This window comes from Callithrix jacchus, chromosome 6 (assembly GCF_049354715.1).
Source record: "Callithrix jacchus isolate 240 chromosome 6, calJac240_pri, whole genome shotgun sequence".
Lineage (NCBI taxonomy): Eukaryota > Metazoa > Chordata > Mammalia > Primates > Cebidae > Callithrix > Callithrix jacchus.
The window spans coordinates 111,890,304-111,918,122 of NC_133507.1; the positions used below are offsets into that span (position 1 = coordinate 111,890,304).

Below are 27,819 nucleotides of genomic sequence, written 5' to 3' on the forward strand. Positions count from 1 at the left end.
AAGATCACTTAACACGTGATATTCTTTTTATAACGTTAAAACAATTAAAATTAAAATACAACACAATACTTTCAGCCTTTTCAATCTCTGTGTTTTATCATACAGCATAAAATTGGGGTTTGCATTTCAATGCAATAGGACATTTTTTAGTAGACTAGCCCATTCACATTAATAGATATGACTCATATATTTGTACCCAATACCTTTACCTTTTTACATAATACAATTATATAAAATTTTTATATAATATATAAATTTTATACAATAAAATTATATAAAAAGGGAAGCAAGAAAATAATGAACCCGAGTTAACGCATGACTAGCTAGGGAGGGCCACATAGAAAGATTTAAGTTACTTTCAATGCTGTAGTTTTGCAGTTGGGAAGTATTGCATGGGTATTTATTATTATTAATAACATATCACAGAAGCAACAGGACTTGCATGTGGGTGACCAGGAAGAGAGTTAATGATGACTCTCAGAGAGTTGAGAATCTATGTCACACAATCCGCACCTTTGTATATCTATTAGGTTGGTGCAAAAGTAATCGCGGTTTTTGCCGTTACTTTCAGTGGCAAAGTATATCTAGCACCGTCTGATTTGAATAGGCACCTCCTTGGTACCAAGTGACTTTAGGTTGTTTCCGGAAATTTGCTTGCAAAAAATAAATGCTGTACTCCATTGAGGACACCCAAAAAGGAAATAGCACATCAGCTCTTCAAGGCAATTTTAAAAGAAGCTCTAAAATATTTGCACAATAAAATATATGCTTAGTTTTCCAGATAATCATCCTTCTAATTATTAGGAGGAAAAACACAGGTGGATACAGATATTGCTTTAAAAACTACACTTATGACCTGGAATGGAGAAAGTCTCAAAGTAGAGCAGGAACGCTGCCTTCCCCTCAATATTCTCACATCTGCTCAATGGCAATGCAAACTTGGGGCCAAAGGACTTCTTTCTCAGGAAGCACTGGAATACAGCGCCCTCCAGGGCAACAAATCCGTGTGGGTTTTTTCCCCTTTGTCTTTAAGGTTTAGACGTCAAACGTTTGGCTTAAGTATAAAAATATTACAGCCGCGCTGTCAGCTGCCTTTGTCTGAGCCGACTCCGCGCCTCCCGCTGAGATGGAGGCCGCCGCCCAGGTCTTCGTCCAGAGCCCAGACGTGTTCTACGGCCCCGAGGCTATCGAGGCACAATACGAGTACCAGACGACGCGCGTCAGCCGCGAGGGCGGCGTCCTCAAGGTGCACCCACGACCACGCGCTTCACCTTCCGGACCGCCCGTCAGGTGCCCCGGCTCGGGGTCATGCTTGTCGGCTGGGGCGGGAACAACGGCTCCAACTCACCGCCGCGGTGCCGGCCAACCCACTGCGTCTGTCCTGGCCCACTTGTCTGTCCGCAAGGAGGCCAACTACTACGGCTCGCTGACTCAGGCGGGCACCGTGAGCCTGGACTTGGACGCCGAGGGCCAGGAGGCGTTTGTGCCCTTCAGTGCGCTGCTGCCCATGGTGGCGCCCCACGACCTCGTGTTTGATGGCTGGGACATCTCGTCGCTGCACCTCACCCAGGCGATGCGGCGCGCGAAGGTGCTGGATTGGGAGCTGCAGGAGCAACTGTGGCCGCACATGGAAGCCCTGCGGCCTCGGCCTTCAGTCTACATCCCGAGTTCATCGCGGACAACCTCATCCTGGGCTCGCGCGCAGCACCTGGAGCAGATCCGCAAGGACATCCCAGACTTCCGGTCTAGCGCGGGGCTGGACAGAGTCATCGTGCTGTGGACGGCCAACACAGCGCTTCTGTGAGGTGGTTCCAGGCCTCAACTACACGGCCGAGAACCTGCTGCGCACCACTGAGCTTGGCCTGCAGGTGTCTCCCTCCACGCTCTTCGCCGTCGCCAGCATCCTGGAGGGCTGTGCCTTCCTCAGTGGGTCCCCGCAGAACACCCTGCTGCCCGGAGCTCTGGAGCTTGCGTGTCAGTGCCGGGTTTTCGTGGGCGGAGATGACTTCAAGTCTGGCCAGACCAAAGTCAAGTCCGTGCTCGTGGACTTCCTCATCAGCTCTGGCCTCAAGACCATGTCCACCGTGAATTACAACCACCTGGGCAACAAGGATGGGCAGAACCTGTCGGCGCCGTTGCAGTTCCGCTCTAAGGAGGTGTCCAGGAGCAACGTGGTGGACGACATGGTGCAGAGCAACCCACTGCTCTATACGCCCGGCGACGAGCCCGACCCCTGCGTGGTCATCAAGTACATGCCTTAAGTGGGCGACAGCAAGCGCGCGCTGGATGAGTATACCTCGGAGCTAATGCTGGGCAGGACCAACACAGTGGTGCTGCAGGACACGTGCGAGGACTCGCTGCTGGCCACACCCATCACGCTAGACCTGGCGCTGCTGACCGAGCTGTCCCAGCGCATGAGCTTCTGCACGGATGCTGACCCCGAGCCGCAGACCATCCACCCGGTGCTGTCCCTGCTCAGCTTCCTATTCAAGGCGCCGCTGGTGCCGCCGGGCAGCTGGGTGATCAATGCGCTTTTCCGCCAGCGCAGCTGCATCGAGAACATCCTCAGGGCCTGCGTGGGGCTGCCGCCACAGAATCACATCCTCCTGGAGCACAAGATGGAGCGCCCAGGGCCCGGCCTCAAGCAAGTCGGACCCGTGGCTGCCGCCGGCCCTGTGTCAAACAAGAAAGGACCAAAACCCGCTTCCACCAACGGCTGCACCGCTGATGCCAATGGGCACCCACAAGTGGAGGAACCCTAGATGCCCACCACCTGAGGCCCCTGTCACACAGCTTCCCAGCTGGCTCCTGAACAGCTGGAATTACAGGCGCTCACCACCACGCCCAGATAATTTTTGTACTTTTAGTAGAGACAGGGTTTTAGCATGTTGGTCAGGCTGGTCTCGAGCACCTGACCTTACTTAGGTGATCCACCCACCTCAGCCTCCCAAAGGGAGGCTTCCCTCCTTTTTTTTTTTTTTTTTTTGAGATGGAGTCTCACTCTGTCACCCAGGCTAGAGTGCAGTGGTGCAATCTCCGCTCACTGCAACCTCTGCCTTCCCAGTTCAAGCAATTCTCCTGCTTCAGCCTCCTGAGTAGCTGGAACAGCATGCACCACCATGCCGGGCTAATTTTGGGGTTTTCTTTTTTTTGGTTTTTGTTTTCTTTAGTAGAGATGGGGTTTCACCATATTGGCCAGGCTGGTCTCAAACTCCTGACCTCAGGTGATCTGCTTCGGCCTCTGAAAGTCCTGGGATTACAGGTGTGAGGCACAGCACCCGGCCAGCTTCCCTCCTATTAACAGTGGTGGCCATGAGCTGCCCCAGCCCTCCTTCTGCCTCCTCCATGAGCTCTCCCAGCACCTTCACCTCTTCCCAGCCCCAGACTCTCCTGAGCTCCAGTCCTACTCAGCTCAAGCAACCTGGTGTCCGCTTGCCTGTTCCACTGGGTGCCCCGGCCGGAGGCAGCCTCCCTGAGCTGAGGCACCTGCCCTATACCAAGCCAGGTGGCAGCTCCACTTCTGTCCCCAGAACCTCGGAGGCACCGCCCAGATGCACCGCTGTGGCCGCAGCTGCTCTGCCTCCCCTAGACTGTGCGAGCGTCAGCGGTAGGAACCACATTTTATTATTTTATTTTCTCTTTTTCAGCTTTTATTTTAAAATCAGGAGGAAGCATGCAGGTTTGTTACCTGTGTGTATTACGTGATGCTGAGGTTTAGAGTATGGTTGATCCCATCACCCAGGTGGTACGCATAGAACCCAATAGGGAGTTTCTCAGCCCTGCCCCCTCCATCCTCTCTCTTCTAGTAGTCCGAGTCCACTGAGGGGGGCATTTTGATCTTCTTAGTAACTCAGTGCCTGCCTGGGAAACGGCCACTGAATGAATGGATGCAAGAGTGACTGACCATTCAGGACACTACAGATGCAGCACGTCCCCAGCGCACAAGTCTCCAAACAGCCCAGCCAAGGAGGGGCTCAGCCGTCTACACAGTCTCCAGTGGGAGAGCTGCTGAGACCAGGAGCCTGGGGCCGACGGGTGAGTATCCCCCTGCACGCTGCATTCAGCCTCACACTGCCCTAAGCCAGCCACAGCAGGGATAAAGTGAACCGAGCAAGCATCCCACAAACATCACATGGGTACTCACCATTCACACTCACCCATCCCCATGCACACTCGCCATTCACTCAGCCATCCACATGTACACACGTCCACACTCACATATCCATTCACATACATTTACACACAGATGTACACTTGCACTCACTGACCCATTCACACACTAGCCCTTTTACACACATTCACACTCACATTCACACCTGCTCACATGCACACACAGTCACACACACATTCACACTCACCATTCACATGCACATTCACACCTATTCATACACAATTGCACACACGTTCACACCATTCACACACACATCATACATTCACTGACCCATTCACACACATTCACACATTTCCTCACACTCCCACATTCACACACATTCACATTTGCCCATTCACCACATTCACACTCACATTTCCACACATATATTCCTGCATTTACAATCATGCATACACATTCACACACATTCACATTCATTCACACATTTACACTCACATTCACACACATTCACATTTGCCCATTCACACATTCACACTCACATTTATACACATACATTCATGCATTTACAATTATACACACATTCACGCACATTCACCATTCACACATTTACACACACATCACACACATTCACACACACATTTACACACATACATTCATGCATTTACAATCATACATACACATTCACACACATTCACCATTCACACATTTACACACACATCACACATTCACATTCACCATTCATTCACACATTTACTCACATTCACACACAAATTTACACTCATACATTCATGCATTTACAATCATACATACACATTCACGCACATTCACCATTCACACACTCACATTCACACATTCACATTCACCATTCATTCACACATTTACACTCACACATTCACATTTGCCCATTCACACATTCACACTCACACATTTACACACATATATTCATGCATTTACAGTCATACATACACATTCACACACATTCACCATTCACACATTTACACTCACACATTCACACATTCACATTCACCATTCATTTACACTCACACATTCACACATTCATACTGCCCATTCACACTCACAAATTTACACACATATATTCACACATTTACACTCATACACTCACACATTCACTCACGTTCACATTCACCATTCTTTCACAGAATGGTGGCTAGGCCAAGGCTGCCCCTGCAGCTGGACTGTGCCTGGGGCCTACCCGGGGCTCTGTTATTTCCTGCTGTGTCATTTCCAGACTTATAACAGACCCTTCTCATGCCCTATCTGAGCCCCCTCAGGCCACCCCAGAGCAATTCCCACTGTGGGCTGGGGGTTAGGAGTCTGCTTGAAATCCTACCCAGATAGGGCTGCCCCATTGGGAGGTCAGCGAAGATCTGGGGCCTTAGGAGACAGGGCCAAATCAGTGCTGGGCCCAGGAGGCCCTCATCACTCAGGCCTCCCACCCCAGGGCCTCAGTAAGTAAGTGCCTGGTACCCCTGCATCCCAGCCCAGGACCCCCAGCCATGTCGGCCTCATGCCAGACCCAGCCAGACCCACTGTCACCCTCAGCCGCCCTGATAATCCATTCATACGGATGTGCTGATGACTAAATGTGTTCTCTGGAAGCCGGAAGAGGCCAGCCAGGCCCTCCCTTTGTGCACAGCCCGAGGCACTCAGGGGCTGAGCAGTGGAGACAGCTGGATGCCCACATAGCACCAATGACCCCCTACAAGCAAAGACTGGCTCTTCGCTCTACACAGCAGGAAGCCTCCTGCTGAGGGTCCATGGCCCCCTGGGCTGGGCAACTGACCCAGATGCAGGAGCGTCCCAGGCCCAGGAGGGACACATTTGGCACCCACCCAGGCTCACCAGGAGCCTTTATTTCCAGGAGATTAACATGGAGAGGCCACAGCAGAAGGAGAAGGGTCTGGAAGGCCTCTTGGGTGGGCCTCAGCTGGGGACACAGCTGGGAAGCCCATGGTCCCATGTGGAGGGGGCAGGCACTGCCTTGAGGGACGGCACACAGGGCATCATGAGCCCAGCCAGTGCTCCTTGTGCCATCCAGCTGCAGGGTGGGCACCTTGTGGGAGGGGCAGGAGGAGTCAAACATCCTGTCCTGGGAAGAAAGCAGGCCTTGGGAACCACCAGGAGAGACGGGGAGAGACTCAGAGGCAGAACTGAGAGCACCTGAGCAAAGGGAGACGTGGAGGGAAGAAAGCAGAGGCTACAGGAATAAGGGGGCAGGGGACAGGGAGGGCCACAGGCATCACCGGGCTGGCAGCAAGGTGAGAGCCGGCCAGTGCCTCAAAGAATCCAAGTAGCTACCCCTGCTGGACAGGCTGGGCCCTGGGCCCGGGAAGCAGCTGAAGAGTAGGTGCTGGCAGGCTGGCAGGCCCCGGGATGTGAGTGACATGCTGTGGAGAAGCCCAGTGCAGGCCCTGGAGTGCCACCCTTAACCCTCCCTCATAGGTCCTGCCCTCTCTGCACCAAGACCCCCCCAGCCACAGCCTCCACCTGCCCACCCCACTTGGCCCGGCACATGGCAGGAGCTTGATGAACCTATAGACGGTCCGTGCCAGGGGACAGCAGCACACACCTGTCCCAGCCTAAGCACAACACAGGGTGGGCACAAGGTGACGGTGAAGATTAAAAGAAAATTCTGGAAACTGCCTGGCATAAACCAGTAGGTGCTCTAAATGTTGCTCCTCCTACTCTGGGAGGCCGGGTTGGGAGGCTGAGCTGAAGTGGGTGACCAGGATGGGCTGATGTGCCCAGCCACCCTCATTCCTGACAGCCTTGGTGACAAGCCGGTGCTGGGGCAGCCTTGCTCAGAACCTTGTCCTCACCCTCACACATGGAGGCCTGGTCCCTCCTGCACCCCCTCCTCTGGGCTCTCCTTCCATGCTGCACCCTCAGAGACTGGGGACAAGCCAGACAGGGGCTGGAGGTGGGCACTTACTTGGGCGGGCCCCAGCTCGGCAGTCTGGCTGGGCCAGGTTACAGCAAAGGTGCCCTTGGCAGCGCTGGGCTCCCCGGAAGGCAGGCTGCCAGTTGGACTCTCTGTGGGCTGGTGACAAGCCACCAGGAGAACAGGGAGGGGGCGGGGAGTCCGGGGCGGAAAAGCAAGGGGCAGGATCACAAGACAAGAGAAGATGTCACCAGCAGCTGGGGTTGGTGGGGGCAGGGTGGGAACCAGTGGAGCCAAGCCGGCCACCCACCTCCCACATCCTCACTCCTACCACTGCCAACAGGACAGGCAGGTGTGACTGTGCTGCCCAGGCTCAGCACCTTTGAAATCCACTTGTCAAAATGGCCCTGCCAGCTCACATCAGACTGGCTTTTTCTGGTCTCCTCCGGAGGAAAATCCTGCTGTGGAGCCTCTGGAGCTTCCAGGTGCCTAGGCTGCCAGTGCATGCCCCGAGGGCACCCGCACACCCACCTGCCCTTCCCAGCACCTCTGCCCGTGTCAGGGGGTCTCAGGGACCGAGCCCAGGAGACCCTGTTGGAATTCTGGTTCTACCACAAGTTTCTGAGCAAGTACCGAGCCCTCCCTGAGCCTCTGTGTCCTGAGCTTTCAGGTGACAGTGACACAGGTCCTGTGTGACCTGGCCTTGCACCTGCCTTCAGGCCCTGCTCTCAGAAGGCACCCAGCCACCCTGCCTTCCCTGACTCTCTCAAAGCACCCATTCCTCCCCTTCTCCCCTTCCTCCCAAACAGCTCCCCACTGTCAAAATGCTCATAGAGGCCAAGAACCTTCCACCCTCCTGCCACACACCTTGAGGACACTCATCCATCCTGGATCACTGGCCGGCTTCTGCCTGGGGGCAAACATTCACAGGCTCTGAAAACAGGACCAGCTCTCAGGGGACCCTTGTCTCTAGCTAAACCAAGGAGCCCCTTTTCCGAGGGCCTGCCAGAGGGAGAAGCAACAGAATGGCTGGAGACGGGCGGCCTCGCCAGCTCCCTGTGCATGAGCTCGTGCCTGTGTGTGCTACATGTGGGGTGTTTGTGGGGTGCCTGCACCTGCGAACGGGCTAGGAGGAGGCCAAGGCATTTGGGCCTGGGCACACGCGGAAGAGTGGCTCTCCCAGGGGCTGGACACAGAGCATACATGCAGCTTACCTCCCAGAGGTCCCATGGAATTGACTGAGCACAGCAATGAGGGCAAGAAGGACAGTTAGCACAGAGGTTAGAGACAGGGCGGCAAGCAGTCCCCAGGGACCCAACCCCCGCTGGTCCCAGGGGTGGCTCAGAACCAGCTGGACTCCAAGGTGTGCAGGTGGCTGAGCCCCAGAGACCTCTAGGGGGCTTCAAGACCCTAGGCCAGGATGTGAAATGAGCATAAAGCTGCCAGGAAGTGGTCAGGGACCGTCTCTTGAGAGTTCTCCCAGCTGACCAGGGCTGCTCCCTGCCCTACAACCAGGATATGATGAGGGGCAAGGGCTGAGATGGCAGAGGAGGGGCAGTGACCCAGGCCTAGATGGGGTCATGTGGCCAGTGGGCAACAGGAGTCCAGGGTCAGGCACCTGGAGGCTGGTGGGCCCATGGGCAGTGGTGGGCACAAGCAACCTGACCAGAGGGTGTGGGCACCTTCACAGGGCTCGTCACGGGCGGGAGGGGGTCAAAGTCCAGGTCCAGCAGACTGGCCTGCTCCGAGAAAGGCCCCAGGGCCTCAAACGTGGCAGCAGCAGCAGAGGAGGAAGCAGTTAGTGTTAGGCTGGGAGCCCTCACCCCAGGCAGATGCTGCAGGTGCAGGCACACACGTGTACACACACACACGGCACATACACGGCACACAAACATGACACACATGCACAGAGCAGGCACACATCCACACACACACACTCCCCACTCAAGGCTCCCCAGAGGCACCTCCATAGCTGAGCTGAGTCCCATCAGGAGATACCCAAGACCCTCAGTCCTGAGAACATCCAGTTGTCCCATAGGGACAAGGCGTGGAGCAGTCCACATGGCCAAGGCGAAGCATCAGAGAGGCCCAGCCAAATGGACTCACTTCCTGGAGCCAGAGGGCCAAGGCCCCAAGACCTGCCCCGGGCCCATCCCAGCAGCCAACTTTCCTTTAGGTCCAGCCCTGTCTGGGGAACCCAGGGCAGGGAGGTCACTGCTCTGCCCTTAACCGCCGTCTCTGAAGAAAGCACCTTCAGGACACTGTGCACAGCCTCTAGGTGCCTCCCACCAGTGGGCAGCCAGCATCCCTCCCCAGTGGCCCCCACACTGCCCCAGCAACACCCCCTCCCATCTCAGATAAGTCAGCAAAGCCCAGGCAGCAATACCCACCATGCGCCGAGGGGAGGGTCATCCGCCAGAGAGCAACTATCCCTTCGCTGTCCTGCCCCGGCAGGTGGCACCTCACCATGTAGGCCCGAGAGTGCCCCTCCGTGCTGGGACACAGGCTACTTACCACCCCACGGCCAGGAAGCCTGTGGGCACCAGCGTCATGGACAAGAGCAAGCCCAGCCCTGCACCATGCACCACCCAAAAGGCATGGCTCTCCCACCCCAGGCCTGACCGGGAAGACCAGTTGCCTGGAGGTGGCACACACGGTGGCCAGGGAGGCAGGCATGGCAGGGAGGGACAGGCGAACTCAGAGACTGGGTGTGGGTGGTCTCTGGGCCACCTCCTGGCTTGTCACACCTTATTCTGGAATGGGCCTGCTGCACAGGCCATAGGTTCCTTCCTCACCTGTTAAATGGGGGCAGATGCCCTCCCAGAGGGTTGTTGAAAATCAAACAAGGGGATACAGGAAGTGGCTGACACGATTCTCCATCCAGTATCTGCAAGTGCCCATGCCATCCCATCTCCCTCACCTGCACACACACTGGGCACCCCAGGGCAGAGGCACACTCAAGCCAGGGAGGCCAGCCGGAAGCAGCCCCAGAGGTCCTCAGCCCTGGCCCCACACTGCTCTCCCTACAGTGCCCTCTATCCCACAGAGGGGCTCACGCACCTGCCAGGCCCCTGAACTCAGAGGTCACCCACCCAGCCACCTGCAACCTCGTATTTAAAGTTCCTTAGTTCTAGCCCTAGTCCTTGCTAGAAGCTTGAGCCCCGCCATCCCCAACCCTTCCTAGAGGCGACACTGTTCTCAGTTCCCAACAGCCACTCCCCACACTCACCCCCTCCAACCTGTCCCCCAGGCATCGCAGCTGCACAAAGGGGTTTGCTGGAGGCCACTGTAGCCTGATTACACAGCCTCCCCTACAGGCAAAGCTCCATGTGGGAAGGGCCCTGGCTCACCCACAGGAGAGAGTCAAAGTGGGGGTCCTCAACATTCGGGGGCTTCAGAACCACCTGGGGAATATGGGTTAAAACTGTAGGCCCTTGACCCCTCCCCAGCAGCCCTCCCACACACCAGATCCCCTTCCAGTGAGCCCAGGAATAAGCATGTGGCAGGCACTATCCCAGCGATGGGACATGGTGGCCCTGGCCACACTGTGACAAGCCTCCCTGTAAGCTGGGCCAGACTACCATGGGAGGAGGGGGCTTCCTTAGAGCCCCTGGCACGGGTGGGGACAATGACTCCAGGGATCCCTGGGGCCACACCCGTGCTGAGGCCTAGAGGGCTGTCCTTGAGGAGGCAGTCAGCTCTGGGGGAGTTCGGGGAAGCCCCGCCACCCCTGGGCAAATCTGACAACACGTCAGCCCACTGCAGCACTGGTGCGATGCGCCTCCAGCACAGGCACTCCCACCAGGGCTCCACCATGAAGGACGTGAGACCTGGGGCTGTGGGCCAGGCTCCCCAGAGGCAGCTCCCCAGCTGAGCCAAGAACCCATCAGAAGAGACCCATAACCCTCTAGGGGACTCCCTGTTGAGCCAAGGGCCCGTGGGGAGAGAGCCAAGCCACCCTGGGGGCTCGCTGCTGCACCTGGGCCTTCCATGCCTCTTAGGGAGTGTGCACACAGCAGCTCTGCTCTGCAGCCTGGCCCCTGCCCCTGCCCTCAAGTGGCTGACAGCAGCTGTGGGAGCTGAAGTCCTGGTGCTTCAGCCATTGCAGGGTGTTCCAACACTCCCTGTTCCTGGAAGCCTTCCCTGACAGCCACGGGTCCTTCACCCTACCCCATCCCCTCTGCCATAGCACCCACTGCACCTCGAGGGCACTGCTGGCATGACTGCTGCTGCTAGGAGAGGGGCACCTCTCCCCTCTGTGGCCCTGCATCTGGCCTTAGTACATGCTGGGACATGGGTGATGGAAGATGACGGAAGATGATGGGTGGAAGGAAGGAGGGGTGAGAGAGGGAGACTGACACTCTCTGGCTAGATTCCTGGCTCCTGAGACAGAAGCATAAAGGATGAAGGCCATGCACACCTGAGAGGGCAGGAAGAGAAGAGGAGGGCTGGGCCGCGGTGGCCATGGCTGACCTGGGAGGGGGTGGTCACGCTGATCTCAGGGACAGTCGTGTCCTCAAACAGGCTGAGGATCTGCTCCTGCTTGACTTCCTTGAATGGGGTGTGTTTGGGAGGCGGAGGGACTGGTGGGCCCTTCCAGAGCTGTGGGTCGGCGGCGGGTGAGGGGCCGCAAGGAAAGGCACAGCAGAGCAAGGGGTTTGGGGGAGACAGACAGAGACAAAGACACGGTTAGTCACACCCCAGGCCACAGCCCCACCCAGGCTACTGGGCAGGACACAGCAAATGAAGAGCCACTGCACCCCCCCAGTTCCCCGACATAGACACCAAGACCGCAGGCCACCCCCGAGAAGGACACTGAGGCAGGAGATCCAGAAACGCTGTGTGGAGAGAGAAAAGATAGAGAGGTAAGGGGAGAGAAAGGAGGGAGAGAGAAGAGAGAGGCCCCAGGCTGCCCGCTGGCCCACTGTGGGAGGGTCTGGCTCCCTGGTGAGAAGACTGGGAAAGGAAACAGTCGCTGAGATGCAGTTGAGCCCTAGCCTTCTCCTGCCCACCTCTGCCCTTTTCCCAGGCCCCTCTCCATTCCCAGGCACAGTGCTGCCCATGGGGAGCCCAGCTCAGACTAGTCTGTCCCTGCAACACCAGTGTGGGGCCAGAACGGAGCAGAGGCCACATCCCTGCCTACCAGGTGGGGGATCTCAGGCAGGTCATGCCCCCATGAGGCTAAGCTTCCTCCAATCAGGTGATGACAGCTTCTGCTTCATAGGGGGATTATGGGGACTCAGTGAATGAAAACACAGAAGGCGCTGGCACCATGTCCAGGCCAGGGGAAGCACTGTTCTGTCCAGGCTCCCACCATGTCCTCGGCCTGCATCCTAGTCAGCAGTGGAGCAGGGCAGCAGCAGAGAAGGGGGAGCTGTGGGACACCTGGCTGTGAGAATACCCCACCTGGCCAGCCAGCGCCTGGAGCCTCTGCAAACACCTGGAGGGCCCACTGGGGGCAAGAGGGGTGGAGACAGGGACAGTCTAGAGCCAAAGACCTGCCCCCTTAGGCACCCCACACTCTCCCCTGAGCTTCTTCTCTCTGTCCCTTTAAAGGTCCCGCATGGCCACCTGGCTGGGCTCCTCCCTCAGGCCCCTTTAAGAAAGACAGGCCAGGAAGAGGGGCAGGCTGCCCACTCCGGAGATCCAGATGCTCTGTGGGCTGAGGGCCCAGAGCCTCTGCTAGGGAGGAAAGGAAGATGCAGACAGAGTCAAGCAGCCAAAAGGCCAGGGAGAAGGAAGGGGAGGGTGCTACAGTGGGGGCGGGAGCTGGGGAGAGGTGGCAGTCATAGATGCCTCCCAGAAGCACGAAAAGCTGGATGGGGTGGAAGGAGACCGAGGTCTGGGCCCACCCCCCACTGGGTGAAGCTCAGGTCCACAGCTGCCCAGGCCAGAAAGAGCAAAGCCAGAGGAGAAAGAGGGAGGGCAGGGGACCTGCCACTTGAGCTATCACTCCTACCTGAGACGGGGACTTGGGGAGGGCTGCCCCAGTCATGGGCCCGCCGGCTGGTTCTGGTTCCTGGTTAACTCTGATTTCAGGGGTGGCGGCAGGGGAGCCATCTGGAGGCGAAGGGCTCTTGTTCCCTTTTGCAGGCGGGTTGTCACTGTGGGGAGAACAAGAAACGGAGTCCAGTGTTGGTGGCCAAGGCACAGGAGATGGAGTGGGCAAATGTGCTGACATGTGTGTGAAGGGTAAGTGGAACTGTGTGTGTGTGTGTGTGTGTGTGTGTGTGTGTGTGTGTGCGCGCGCGCGCACGCAGGGGGGGTGGGGGTAGCCAAGGGACCTAGGCTTGCAGGGCTGGAAGTGGGCAGCCTGCCTCAGAGACAGGAACAGCACAAGGTGGGACTCCAGGCTGGAGGTCAATGGTTCCCAGGAATGCAGGCAGGTCCCTCGGAATCACCTGCTGCAGAGGCCAACCACCCCACAGGCTCCATGAGGTCCACCAGGGCCCATGCTGACAGCCCAAGATCCACAGCAGGAAGAAGCCAGACATCCTAGAGGCACAGTGAGTCTCCCATGCCACACACAGCAGCCCCTCTGCTCTGGGGACTGCTCCCCAGCCTGCTGCCCTCAGGCCTCCTCACTGCCCTCCCTGCCTGTCCATCACAGCACCCTAGCACATGTCTCCAGACCTTGGCTCGCCTTTCCTCTCGGCCACTGAAGGCCATGAGCAGGGCCTGGACAGACAGACAGGCACCCTCATCACAGAGCAGCGGGCAGCTGGGGATCGAGGGGGTAGGTCCCAAGCCATGGCATTCAGTGTCGAAACCCAAGGGGGACGTGGTGTGATGCTGTGCACCCAGGCACGGGGCGAGGGTGCAGGGAGAAAATTCCCTACCAGAATCTGCATAGAGAGGCCTAGAACAGTGCTGCCCAATACAGTTGCCACTAGCCACAGGTGGCAATGCAAACTCAAATCAATGAAATTTACATGTAATTTAAATGAAAAGTTCAGCTGCCCAGTCACACTGGCCAGTTTCAAGTGCTCAATAGCTCCATGGGACAACTGGCTTCTGTGCTGGGCACTGCAGGTCTAGAAGCATCCAACGGCAACCAGTGACCAAGTCACCTGGGGACAAACAATGGAACAGCATAGGCGATGTCACTGACCCCATCTTCCCTTTTGGAATTTGTGTTTTATGGGAATGTATCCTCCTTAAAAAATATATGTCAGTATATACACATAGTATGCACATAGAATTGAAAAACAAAAATCCCCCACCTTGCTGCAGTGTCTCCTCCCTGGCTCTCCCCAGGCCTCCTTCCCAGCTGCGTTCTCCACTGGTAAGTGCACTGGTGGCCTGGGCCCCTCCCAGGGCTGGACAAGTGAGGGGCGCCCAGAGGAACGTGCTAAATCCAGCCAGCTGCTCAGAGGCCTGGCACCGCCTCTGCCTTCCCACCCGACACACACAGGACAGCTCTGCCGGACAGCACGGCACACGGAGCCAGGTTATGGGTTAGTGGTGGCTGGGAGCCAGCGCAAGGTGCATGCACAGGGCCGGCCAGGCCGTGGGCGCTGGCGCCCCTCCACAGCACTCACTGCCGGTACCTGTTCTTCTTTCTGCACAGCCAGGAAAACAGTTTACTTTTCTTTCTGTGGGGACGGACCGGACATGGAGGCCTTCATTCTGGGGAAAGGCCAGGTGCAGAACTGGCCTGTCCCCTTCCCTCTTTGTCAACCTCTCTGCTCAGAGGACTAAGGGGCAAAAGCCTCTCCTAAGTACCAGGGCCTTGCAGAGGTTCTGTACCTACTATCCCCCATGACCTGGCTGGTCTCCGCTGTGGCCAGGTGCCCGGGGTGAAGCTAACAGGGCCTGGTGAGGGGCAGGAGGCTTGGGGCAAGGGAGATTCGCCTTGCCTGTGGTCCCAGTCCCCAGGGGCTCCAGGTGCACCCAGAATGCCAAGAAAGTCCCCCAGCCTAACACAAGGGGCCACTCTGCAGGAAGGGACGCTGCTGGGCCTCCACTGCCCTCTCTCTTCCCTCCACCCCCTTCCCAAAGGAAGCCAAGGTTCTGGCCAGGACGGCCACCCCTACCCCTTGTTTACCCATCCTAGTGTTCCCACCTGTGCCTACATATGTCCCCCTGCTTACCCATCCTGGTGTTCCCAGCTGTCCCTCCCTGCCTGACCTTGGATTCACCTTTTGGCCTTTATTCCACAACACTCCCCCTCCCCGCCCTCCACCATGTCACCCTTCTAACCTCCCCACTCCCCCACGGGGGCACCACGCCCCCTCTGTCAGCCACACCTATTTTATGTTCAGGGAAGTAGGGGTTAATCACCACCACCCGATACCCTCATCATCCCAGGCAATACTCCTGGTAGCCCAGGAAGCAGACAGTTGCCAGGTTTTACAGGGTTCATCAGTGCTCTCCGCCCTCTGCTGAGACATTCATGTGTGTATGCACTCACACCTATCACACACAGCCCCCATCACACGCACACATGCACACATGGCCAGAAAGGAGGCCTCCCAGGCTTGCTGTGTCTTCTGATCCACAGCCAGGGAGTGAGGTGTTTCCCTCCTCCCTCAAGCTGTCCCCTCAGGAAGCAGAGACCCCCTCGAAGCCGGGCTTCCCAGAGGGACTGGGGCTGAGCACGGGAAGAGGACCCCGTTTGGGTGAGCATAATGATACCATCCAGGGACAAGAGCTCTTCCAGGAGTGGGAGACGGAAGGGGACACTACCTCCCTGCTCTGAGAGGATTGCACACCCCAGAGTCAGTCCTGTTCATACTCCCAGCCCCCAAAGCTGAGCAGGCTGCCCACCCCAACCTTGGCTGCTCCTGCTTCACAGTGATGGGGTCAGCCGGCTCCGGGACCCGTGGGCTCTGCAGAGTGCTCCTTCCTTGACGAACAGAGCCAGAGCGGCAGGGACAATCAAGACAGAGACCTGCCCTCACCTGCTTCTGGTAGCACAGAGAGGCCAAGACATGGACGTCCCTAGACTCCCAAGGCCAAACCCACAGGAGACCAGGGAGGGCACCAACAGGGTCACAGGAAGGATCCGTGCTCCTGCCGTGCTCAGAGTCAAGGGGGCCAGGGCCCTCCCCACACGCACCTGGGCTGGGCCTTGACCGTGAAGGTATTGCTCCCGTGCTGTTTCTCCAGGCTGACCAGCACGTCGTTGAGTTATGGTTGAGCTGAGGGAGAGACAGTGAGGAGGAGGGGGGCCTCCGGGGCCACCAAACAGCCCACCTTCCCCAAACACCTCTTCTTCTCCCCACTGTCCCCACCCCCTGCCAGGAACAAGCTCCTCTTTCCCCATCTGTGAGAGCAAGGAACCAGCACACCAAACCCAGAAAAACCACAGGGGCAACGAAATGGGGAGAGGGGGCGACATCACTAATGCCTGCTGCTCCTGGAAGCCATCTTTTCCCCTCCTTCTATTTAGAGGAATATCCCAAAATGCCCATATGGCTTACACTGCTTTAACATTTTTCTCTTAAAAATTGTTTTGGCAGACTGTTGATCTTAATTGTTAAGGTCATTTTGCCAAGATGCTTTCAGACCACACGACATCTGCCAGATATTTCACTGAGAGCATAGGTGTGAGAGGAGGTTCATTCCTGGCACATGTGCTCATTACTGAGAATATTCCTCTCTTTGATTTGGCCACTAGGTAGCTCAGAGGTGAATTTTCATCCTAATTTATAAACAACTATGCCCTGTGGCATATATTTTTGCAGACTAATTTTATATAAATGTTCCTTCTCTAAAATACCTCTCTCTCTATTTTTTAAACTTTTCATTAAGTTGTCTCAAATCTTCTAAGGGAAAGGGGAAAAGGTAAGAAGAGGAAGAGAAAGCCTAAAAGGCAAGAAACCACACTTGGGGGTGAGTCAGGAGAGGCCCTGAGCTGCTTTTCCTCCTCCGACCCTGGGCCTGGAATCCACCATCATCGTAAGACCCACCACTGGGGGATGAGGGGGGAGCAGTGCCAAAACTTCAAAGTTCAACAGCTTTGCGTTTTAGCTGCCAGATAGGTTAAAATGAAAATAACGCAACAGAGGTCCGCTAGTCACACCAGACCCGGTCGCACAGCAGATTCAGGCAGATGAAACAGGCCTATTTAAATGTGTCAGAAACACGGGCAAAAAATTAGAACTGAGCAAATGGTAGTAACTTATTTGTTCCTACAAGCTGGGAAACCGCCACCGTTGCTTAACACGGCACTCCTCTGGCCAAGGTTGCTAGAGAACACCTTCACGGTTTGAAAGGGCCTGGTCTACATCCTCAGGCGGTCCTGCCCAGGCAGGGACCCAGACCTGCTCACAGCCTTCCCCGCACGCCCTCCTGCCCTCCTGCCCTCCTGGGTCTGGGCACTCCTGAAAGGTGCTATTCCACAGGGCCTGGAGGAAGCGCTGTGGCCTCGGGTGTGTGCTGAAGCTGGTGGGGAAGGGGGAGCTCAGGCTGCCCCTCCCACGCCGCTGACTCAACCCTTGGCCAGGGCGGAGTGCGGCACCTCAGAGGGGTCCCAAGGGCCTACCTTGCTCATCTCCTTGTGGAAGTTCTCCTCCAGGCCCACGATGCTTTGGAACGTGTTGACATAGAAACCTGCACGGCTACAGGAGGGCGGAAGGATGGGGGCCGGGTGAACAGGCAGGTGAGGGCAGCAACTCAGAAACGCGCCCACCCATGAGTGACTACACATGCTCATCAGAGACACAAACCCGAGAGGGCATGGGCACTGCAGCACGTGGGCACCGCAGCATGTGGAGTGGACACCGCACCGGGCCTCACCTGTTCCACAGGGACGGCAGCTCCTCCTGCAGATCCACATTCATCTCCTCAAACACCTTCTGGGCTTTGATGAGCTCCTCCTCAGCCTGGGGGGGAGCACGTGTCATTCCCCTCTGCTGGGCATCCTTCCCAGCCAGCCCAGCCCCATGGCCAGTCCACCCACCTCCTGCCCACCCCTCCTGGCCAACCAGGACCCTCAGGACAATCAAGGAAAGAGAGGACCGAGCAGCCTTTGCCAAAGAAAGGCCCAGGCGACCCAGAGGGCAGTGAGTGGTGAGTAGGGCTCAACAAAACGGACAAGATGGGGGGTTGGCAAGCTGGACACAGGGCATGCGCAGAGAGACCCCAGACCCAGCCAAGTGGGGACCCCGCCACTTCCACATGAACCCCTCAGGCTGGGTGCCAGCCCTGCTGCTGACTTCTGGTTCTCAGGGCAGCATCTGTCGCTGCCTTCCCTCCGCCCCACCCCTGACCCCGAGGGCTCTCCCCCTGTTTCTGAGGGCCAGCTCCTGGCAGCCTCAGCCACCAGCCTTCACTTTACCTCACAGGGACCGCTCTTCCACAAAGCCCTCTCTCCTGTGACCTGTCCTCACCAGAGGGAGACCAGAGGCAGCTCCTCTGGCACCTCTAGGAATGGCAGGAGGACCCTAGAGGAGGGTGCAGGCCAGCGAGGAGGAGGAGGAGGTCGGGGGGCTGGACGGTGCCTGGTCCCACTCCTGGCCCACACTGTCCCCAGGGCAGGCCCTGAGCCCTCCAGGCTGCTCACATCCACCAGGCGGTGGCGCTCAGACCCCATCGCAGGGCCACGGAGTGCTGGGGAAAAACCTGCAGAGGGCCGGTGAGTCACAGACCCCGCCTGGTGGAAGGGGCTCTGCTGGCTCACTCTGGGAGGGCGCTGCCAGGGAGAATGGCTCAGGGGTACTCGGATTCAGGGTCTGAGTCATAGCCTAGGAACGTGTCGGGCCCCACCTAGGGAAACTTCCCACTGGCAGCCTCACGTTCTCAGGCCAGGGCTGGGGCTCAGGATGGGCCGCCTTCTGGCAAAGGCGGCCAGATGGCCAGAAGGCCACTTATCCACAAAGCACACAACTGCCCCAAGCCCATCCAGCTGTCCCATCCAGCCTCAGGCACCAGGACTAGCCCAGGTCAGCCCCTGTCCCCAGTGACTTGGGGTGGGACTGGAGGAGGGGCCACAACGGCTTCTGTCAACAGCTATATCCAGCTACTCGCTAGAGTGGGCGTGGGCTCCTTGCCTGGTTTTTTAGAGTCTAATAAAAATTTAAAGGCAGAGTAAAGGGGCATGCCTCTCTTAGAATGGATCAGATCTGGGGCCCTGGGCACCCCACACCAGGGCCAGTGGAGAATACTGCCCCTCCTCCCTCTCCAGGCTGTGGTTGGGCCATCCCTGCCCTACTCCTCTGGGCATCCCAGTACCTGGCAGGGGGGCTGCCAACCATGGTTCCATAGAGACCGTAAATGAGTGACTCCTAGGGGTCCTGTTGTGAGCTGAGCACCATCACTCATGTCCCTGCCCCCGCTGCCAGGAGTGGGCCTAAAGTCCCACATTCCACAAGAACCTGCCTGGACAACCTCCCACCGTACCCACTAGGACCTGCTCTCCATGAAGACACGGCCACCACCCCAACCCCCCAGATGGCAATGGTGGGGACAGCAGTGAAGACAGCACCACAGCTTGTCTAGGGGACACCTCTGCACCCAGCCGTGCTCATGCAGCCCGACACTGCAGAGACCAAGAGTGGGGACAGTTCCATGTGAGAGCTCCTGAAGTCAGGACCCGTGTCTTGTATTCCCTTTGGGTGACATTCCTCATGTTCTGGCTCCTTCGGAAGCATGTGGAAGGGGCAGGGAGTGAGGTGAGGGCTGTCTGCCATGAGGAGGGCATGCCACCCCCATGGATCCACTGAAGCTAACAGTGGGGGAGGGCAGAGTCACATGAGCCTGGGGTCCTGAGGACAGCGTTCAGGAGGCCAGGGCAGGTGTGGAGAGCAGGTGAGAAATAGCCCAGGGGCTGCATGGAGCTGGCCAGCCCACCAGGCGCAGCCTGGAGAGGATGCACTGTCTCCTCAAAGTCAAGTCCCCAAGCAGGGCACCCCCGGGGTCCCAGCTGTCCCATCTCACTGCCAGCCAGCTGCCAACCGTTCTCTCCAAAGGCTCTCCAGCCTCCAGCCAGGTATGGTGGGGTGGGGACAAGGAGGATGTGCTTGAATAAAGGTGGCACCCAAATGGGACAGCCAGTTTGGCCAAAATGGGAAACATCTACAGCTCAGCACCCAAAGATGCCTTACCCAGGGTGGGGGTGGGGCAGGGAATCCCAGCCACACTCGTCCCAGGAGTCCAAAAGCAGAGGGCAGGCCCCATAGCCTCCTAAAGGGTTCTCCCAACCAAAGAAAATGTTTCACCTGCTTCAGGGAAGATGATTCAGAAACCCCGGCCCTCGGTCAATAGTCATTTTCCTCCTCCAGCCCAAGTGCTGAACTGAATGGCAGGGCACGCCAAGTCCAGCCCTGGGTTCCTCCTCCATCTCCAGAGTCAGATGAAGTCTCGGGCCTATCAGAGGCCCCTAGGCATCACCCCCAGCCCCTGGCTCTCCAAGGGCACCCTGACCTCAGGATGAGGCTGTCAACACTCAGTGCCTCCAAAGTCAGCTTTGGCCTAAAAGAAATCAGGCAGCACATCAGGTGAGAAATTGGACAGGCAGGCCAGGAGCAGTGGCTCACGCTTGTAATCCCAGCATTTTGAGAGGCAGAGGCAGGTGGATCACTTGGGCCCAGGAGTTCAAGACCAGCCTGGGCAACATAATGAGACACAACCTCTACAAAATATTAAAGATTAACCAGGCATGGTGATACCTGCTTGTGGTCCCACTATTTGGGAGGCTGTGGCAGGAGGATCGCTTGAGTTGGGGAGGTCGAGGCTGCAGTGAGTCATGATTGCTCCACTGTACTCCAGCCTGGGGAACAGAGCAAGACTCCAAAAAAAAAAAAAAAAAAATAGAAAACAAAATTGGACAGCAAGCCATGCCAAACCCACCCAGAGCTCTCCGCATCACAGGCACTCAATGAAAATGATAAAATCAAGAGGCAGCTTAGAAAAAATAAGGCAGCTGCCCAGAGAGAAACCCAACCTTCTGGGGCGAGCCCCCTATCACTGGCCCCTTGGGAATATGAAGACGTGTGAGGGCCTCATCCAGGCTATGACTACGCCGACCTGAAATGTGCCTCGGTTTCACTGGAAAGAAAACCATGTGACCCTCCTCTCACAGGGCACTGCATCCAGCGGTCCCTGGCCACATCATGACCCATTTGGAGGACAGGGGGCTGATAAGACCATAGCATTTATGGCCAAGATGGTGAGACGGCCCAGGAGTTTTGTACAAACAGCCTCCTCCAGGAAGCCCCCCAGGAACACTGTGGTGTTGGTCACTTGCCCTCCATGAATCCCCAAAGGCTGACCCTCCAGCATCCATGCTTCCCCTCCAGGTCTCAGCATCCCAGCCAGACTGAAGGGTCCTCCCAGTAACTCCTCCAGAGTCACCATGGGGGCCACACGTCCCAGGGAAATGATGCAGAGGCTTGAGTCAGGAGAGCCCCAACTTTCCCCTAACTGGCTCAGGCCCCAGGCTGTGATGTGCCTCTCTGGGAAGCTTTGTCTGCTCCGTAAATTCAAGATGATCTCAGAGTTGTCATGAGGCTTGAAGGAGACAGGCATGGCAGCACAGTGGCCTGATGATGTCGCCTCCCTCACAGAGGGCAGATGGTTCAAAGGCATTCCTGGAGCACCTAGGATTTCAGAGGAGTCTCCAGGAATGACCACAGATGCAGCTGCAGAGCGGGCACACCTATGCCCCCACCCAGGTCACACGGAGCCCCTCAGCCGGTTCTCTGACCCCTCCATTTGACTTCAAGTCTCCTCTGAAGCAGGAGCTCTCCCTGCTCCTGCGGAGCGGAGGCCTTTGAAAACACCCTGCCCGGCCTGCCGGGCTCAGACACCAGCCCTGCATCCCGGTGGCGCAGGGCGAGAGGACAGGACCACAGACCGGAAGGCACCAGCACGTGCAAGGTTAGAAGCCAGCCTCACCTGATTTCGGAGCCGGTTAGTTTGAGCTACGAGATGAGCCTGCAGTTTGCCTTGGCACCACTAGGGGGCGGCTTTCTCAAGCAGCGAGACAGGCTGGGGTGGGGAGGTCAAGGCAAAGGAGGGTGGAGAGACCAGGGAGGCCGCCCCACACGCAGGGGCCGCCCCAAGCAGATATGGGCCTTTGAGGCCCAGAGAATCAGGGGAAGCCCGAGGGGGCCAAGAGAGGGGGTGAACTCCAACTGCAGAGGCAAAAGGTGAGCGTGGTTAGCAGCACAGGGGACCTGGCAAGCAGGGCCCTGCCTGGAGGAGCGGCTGCCCCAGCCCCTCGCCGCAGGATAAGTGGGGCCAGCCCTGCATCCCCCAGCTCCCTCCAGCCAGGGACGAGTCACCTGGGATCTCGTGACAGAATTCCACCCAGCTCACCAGGCAGGGCGGCACCGTTCCAGGGAGACCCGAGGCCCACTCTCAGGCTGGCGGGTGGCCTGAATCGGGGCTGTGAGGCCAGGAATGGGCCTACAGTGAGCCCCACCCAGGCACCCACAGAAGCCTCTCACTCACCGGCCTGGGCCCAGCACTGTCCCCACCCCCGAGCTCAGCCACCTGGGCCCAGGAAGGAGGAAGGCTCCACCCCTGGATCTTGGACACCTGCCTTCCTCAGCCCCCTGCAGACGCCGCCCCAAACCGCCTCCAGCCCCTACCTTGGCAATTTTGGCTTCATCCTTCTTTTTGGCGGTTTGCAGAGACTCGTAGTGGTGCCGGGCACTGTCGTAGTCCACCAGCTTGCGCCCCTGCTTGGCGATGCGTGCCTGGGGCAGATGGAGGAGGGTGCTGAGTGGGGTCTGGCATCCCTCCTGAGACTCCAGAGACCCTGGATGGACCCTTAGGGCGAGCAGGAGACCCCGGCTACACAGGAGCCCTTGAGCCCTGGTTGCTGGAACCCTTCTGGTGGCAGAGAGCCCACCCCTCCCAGCAGTCCAGCCCCACTGTGTGAAACATTTTCTTGCACATGAGCCCATGTGTCCGCGTCCACCAGCTGGTGACGTGTCAGCCAAGTCTCTTCCTCAGCCTGACCCATGGCTTCTTATCTCCAGAGCCACCAACATCAGACTCGGGGAGCTTGAGGCAACTGCACTGGGGGCCCTGAGGCCAGCATGGCCATCCCACCCACCAAGGGGATCTCGTCAACCCACTGATCAGCCTCGGCTCCAAGTGCACGTCACTGGGAGATCACTCACCTCGGTGGAGACCAGAGACACTGCCAGCTCCTAGCACCCACCCAGGCCCAGCAGAGACAGCAGGCTGTGAATGCACACAACCACACAAAGACACCCACACATGCAGACCCAGACAACGGGTGACTTGCACACATACCCTTCCAAGTACACGGGGTGTAAACACAGGGGACCTGCAGGCACACACATCCCTCGGCCCTGCTCTGCTTTCTACACCTTCCACAATCACACAGCCAGCCACTACACAACACACACACACACACACACACACACACACACACGCATGCCATAGGACCTCCTCCCACAGCCCTGAGACCCAAAGGGACAGGAAGACCCAGGTCTGGGGAATGGGGGCGGCGGGCTGGCAATAGAGGAAGCAACTCTGGAGGATAAAATACTAGGCCAGGGGCCTCCTGCCTCCAGGGCCGCCTCCTCCTGGCCTGAGCCGCATGCCCTGGGCCCTGTCCTCTCTCCAAGTCCCTCCAGGAAGCAAGGGACCTGCAAGTGGGCAGATCTGCAAGTGGGCCTCTCACCTTGATGTCAAGGAACTGGCCCAGGTACGTGTCCATGGTCAGCAGCGTCTGGTCCACCAGCTTCTGGTGGTAATCCATCCACAGCACATCATTGTTCTGAGATGGGCAAGAACACGACAGTGCCACCAGGGTGCTGGGCCACCCTCACCCCAGTGCTCACCTCCCAGGGACCAGTCCCAGCCCCATCTCTTCACAGCTTAGTGGCTTCTCAGAGCCTCAGTTTCCCCATCTGTAAGATGGGGGCAACATTTCCTGCCCTAGTGGTGACTGTGAGGATCAGATACGCTGAGGACTGGGGTCAGCCAGGGAGGCTTTGTGAGTCGTCAGCCATAACACACAAATAAGAACAACCACGACCCACCATCTGACCCACCTTGGTGTGAGGGCGTGTCAGGAGAAGAACCCTCAGAGAGGGAGAGCACCTTGCCCCAGGGCACACAGCACATGAAGTCCCAAGAAGGAAAGGTGCAGACCTCCCACTGACAGCCCTTGCCCACAGTCCCAGCTCAGCACCCACCAGCTCCCCATGGGTGCGCCCTGCCTGCCTCCTACCTTTGACGGAGGCCAGGTAGGTCCGGAGATCCTTCTGCAGCTGGGTGCCTTCAGTCTGCAAAGAGAAGACTGGTGGCCCACCCAGTCCCTGACCCCTCCTTCCTGCCACCCTCACATGAATGAACCAACCAGGCTGCTCTCCTGGCAGCAGCCACTGATCACCTGACTTCCCAACAGGACAGCAGCTGCGGTCGTCACCCCTGCCTCAGGAACCCTGAGTCCATAGAGACATTTGCTGTGTTTGCTGGCACCTGCCCTCTTCCAGATGCCACTCAGCCTGGGAAGGAAGGCAGGAAGACAAGGACCATCTCCAAGATGACAGGTTGTGGGTATGGCTGAATGACACACAACACCCATGAGCAGCAGGACCATCACTCACAGACCTGCACTCAGACACCTGCAGACAAGTGACCGAGCACAGGAGTATGGCCAAGGCAAGTGTGGTGACTGCCAGGCCCCCTGCGCCACAAGCTCAGGAGGTGCCCAAGGACAGAGAGCTCCCACTGCCTCGTACTAGGGAAAGGAGGCCCGGTCTGAGCCTTTACAGGGACAGAAGACCTGCAGAAGAGGTGGCATGAGAGCAGAGGTGCAGAATGCGGGGGTCATGGCCAGGACTCTAAGGACACTGGCCCAGCTGACACTAGGGACACGGGTTGTAGAGGGAAAAGGCTGAGCGGGCAGCGGGCTGGGTGGTGAAGCTCCCTGAGCTGGGAGAGTGGTCTGCAGGGGCCTCCTGGGACAGCAGGACCAGCAGAGAGGCTAGAAGCATGGGACAGGCCTCAGGTCCCTCTTGGCCATCAAAACCAGAGCCAGGAAAGCTGAGTGAAGAACTCCAGGTTCCAGGAGGGGTGAACAATAAGCAAGGCCAGCTCTGAGGTCAGACCGCACTCAGTGAGATGCAGAAGTTTCCAAAAGCGTGTGTAAAGAGTGGACCACACACAGGCTTTGAGGCCATGCAGACCCAGCTATCCCCTACTAGCTACTCAGCCCTAAACAAGCTAGTGAGCCTCTCTGAACCTCAGTCTCCTCATCTTGCAGCGGAAGGTAAATGATCCTTACCTGGCACTTCTCAGATCCAGTGAGCAGGGCCAGGCCTCGAAACCTTGAAGGCAGGCTCAGGAGATGTGCCTCATGCTAAGGACAGTAATGCAAGGCAGAGAGGGGACTTGGGAGAGCGGCGGTGGCTGAGGCTGACCTTCAAAGAGAAGGGCACCCTCCTGGCCTCTCCTGCCTGCCACCAGCTCAAGCCTCAGAGACATCCATGTTCTGGATGCCTCCTGCCCCGGAGGAGGGACAGCTGGCCCGGTCCTAGGAGACCCAGCACACCTGCAGAGCTCCAGCCTGGCCAGCTTCATGCCTGCACAAGAGCTGGAAGGTGGCCCCATCCATTCAGGTCAATCTCCAGGCAAAGGCCAGCAGGGACCCGGCCACCTCCACAGGCTCACCCCCATCACAACACCCTCAAACCCACTTCTGTCTCCCCACTCCAGGCCTCTCCCTGTCCGCAGCTGGGGCCGCTCTTCCTGCCCTGGTGCCCTGGCGGTCAGCACCTTCCATGCAGTCATCTTGACACCCCTGCCCCACCCGACAGCACAGAAGCAGACAGAGGGTCAGCAACCGGCCCCGGCACACAGAGGCTGGGGGGAGCCCATGAGCTCCCTCAGCCCCTAAAAAGGGATCTGAGAAACAACTCTCTGGAGGTCCAGAGTTCACAGAGTCCAGTGGGGGAAGGTAAGATTCAGGAGCCATTGCCCACCTCAGACCATGTCCCAGATACAGAACCTGGGGAAGTCAGGAAGGGGCAGGGGCATCTCCAGTGTGGCTGGGCTCAGCCAGCATCCCTACCACCCTGCTGCATCTCCTGGATATCAGTCCCCACAGGTGTCCTGAGCACCCAAGTCCCCGTGTTCCCAGTGGGTGTAGGGGGCAGGGACACCCCTCCCACAGGGAACCCTTTAGCTCCAGCTCTGACTCTCGCCCCCTGCCCATCAATGCCGGAAGTGACCATCACTCAATAGCCAGGGACACCCACTTTGAGCAAAACCTTGGGTGGGCCCTGAGGACAAGAAGGCATCAGACCTGTCCCAACTCAGTGACAGACACATAGCAATGACAGCCCTGGGGCGTGGAGGGCTACAGGCGGCCCCTAGGAAGAAAAGCCAGGCTTCCCTGAGAGACCCAGATGGCTTCCAGAAGGGCCTGTGCCGGGTGTGCAGTATTCTGGGGAAGGGCAAGGGGCCCTCATGGGCTCGTAGAGCAAGGGCAGAAGGCAGGGCCACCACTGTGACCAGCAGCAGGTGGGCCCAGGAGGGGCTGCGCACCTGGGTCCTTGTGAGAGCAAGTGATAGCAAAGTGACCTACACCCTCTCCTAGGGACCCCCCCACACACACATAAAGAGTGAGAGGTTCGCGTCTTCAAAGACTAAATCACCTGCCATCCTTATCCCTCCTAGCGCTAAGCCCACTAGGTGTGGGGCTCACAGATAAAGAGGCAGGAAAAAGCTCAGCCTCCAGGCTTCCCACGCCCCATTCTCTCTCTCCTTCTCCAGGGCCCCCAAGCCCACTGCAGCCTCCTAAATCCACTCCCTTGATATAAGTGACCCTCACCCCATTCCCTCCCAGTCCCACATCCAGCCCCACACCCTGCCACTCCCACACACCAATCAAATCCAGAACTGGCTGCCTTGGCCCCAGCCTTGAACAAGACTTTAAAACTGACACCCCAACTACCATCCATGGCCCCTAAAAAGCCAGCCACCCCACCAAACCCGAGCCTGAGAGCAGACAGAGGCCCAGCTTGGGACCACTCCACAGCAACAGCCTGGCAGCCACCTGGCAGCGCTCAGCACTGGCTATCTTTAGCCCTGGCCTCTCTGCCCAGCCCCTCTGTCCAAGGAGCAGTGAGTGACTGCTTGCCCAGAGTAGGGACCAAGAGGGTGACTCTGAGGGACAGTGGGCACAGCAACACTGCGGTTTCAGCCCTGGGGCCAGGCCACAAGAAACGCCAGCTCCCAGACCTGTGCTTCCCTCACTCTCTGCCAAAGCTCAGTCTGTTCTAAGGAACCCCCACCACCTCCACCCCTAACCTGTCCCCCAGCCTAGCCAGCTGCCCTCAGGACAAGGGATCAGCTCCAAGAGGCAACTCAAGAGTGAGCCAAAGGCCACAGAGCCTGCATTTCAATCCCCAACACCCACGCCAGCTGTGTAGCCCTGGAAGATGTGCTTAACCTCTCTGAGCCTCAAGTGCCTCATCTGCAAAATGAAGAGAATATCAGCATCCATTTCAAGGATTGCAAAGATGTCTGTCAAACACACAGCAGTTCCTGGCCCATGGCCACAGCAACTCCTTAAAGAGCCTTCGGAGCAACTGATAACCCGATGAAGCCAGCTGAGAAGGGACACGCCCCGGGGCTTCCCAGAGACAGAATTGGAACCTAAGACCAGGTTTCTTGTTTAAGCCTATATTTTGCAGATGAGGAAACTGAGGCCCAAGGGGCCCTGGGAAGTTCCTATATACAGAGGCAGTAGATCTTCCCTGTCATGGCGTCTACCTGGGCCTTGAAACTCCTCCCATAACTGGCCTAGAGGACAAGCAGCCAAAGTGGCTCCCCAATCCCTGTCCGGTGAAGCCCATCAGGGTGCACCCCT

The 27,819-nt window shown here is 57.7% G+C and overlaps 1 protein-coding gene and 1 pseudogene across 1 annotated transcript in view; one reads left to right on the forward strand and one right to left on the reverse strand.

The window, feature by feature from the left end:
* Positions 1–514: 514 nt before the first annotated feature.
* Positions 515–2,777, forward strand: LOC100408531 (inositol-3-phosphate synthase 1 pseudogene; annotated as a pseudogene).
* LOC100410334 (myc box-dependent-interacting protein 1-like) overlaps positions 2,537–27,819 on the reverse strand; it is a 30,935-nt gene continuing 5,652 nt past the window's right edge. The window contains exons 3-12 of the mRNA XM_078328035.1: positions 24,172–24,226; positions 23,620–23,715; positions 22,553–22,660; positions 17,757–17,842; positions 17,503–17,578; positions 16,075–16,156; positions 12,973–13,117; positions 11,487–11,615; positions 3,689–3,861; positions 2,537–2,673 (exon numbers count right to left, since the gene is read on the reverse strand). Coding sequence (XP_078184161.1) covers positions 13,005–13,117; positions 16,075–16,156; positions 17,503–17,578; positions 17,757–17,842; positions 22,553–22,660; positions 23,620–23,697 — 543 coding nt within the window. The 5' untranslated portion in view covers positions 23,698–23,715; positions 24,172–24,226 and the 3' untranslated portion in view covers positions 2,537–2,673; positions 3,689–3,861; positions 11,487–11,615; positions 12,973–13,004. The remainder of the gene's footprint in view (positions 2,674–3,688; positions 3,862–11,486; positions 11,616–12,972; positions 13,118–16,074; positions 16,157–17,502; positions 17,579–17,756; positions 17,843–22,552; positions 22,661–23,619; positions 23,716–24,171; positions 24,227–27,819) is intronic.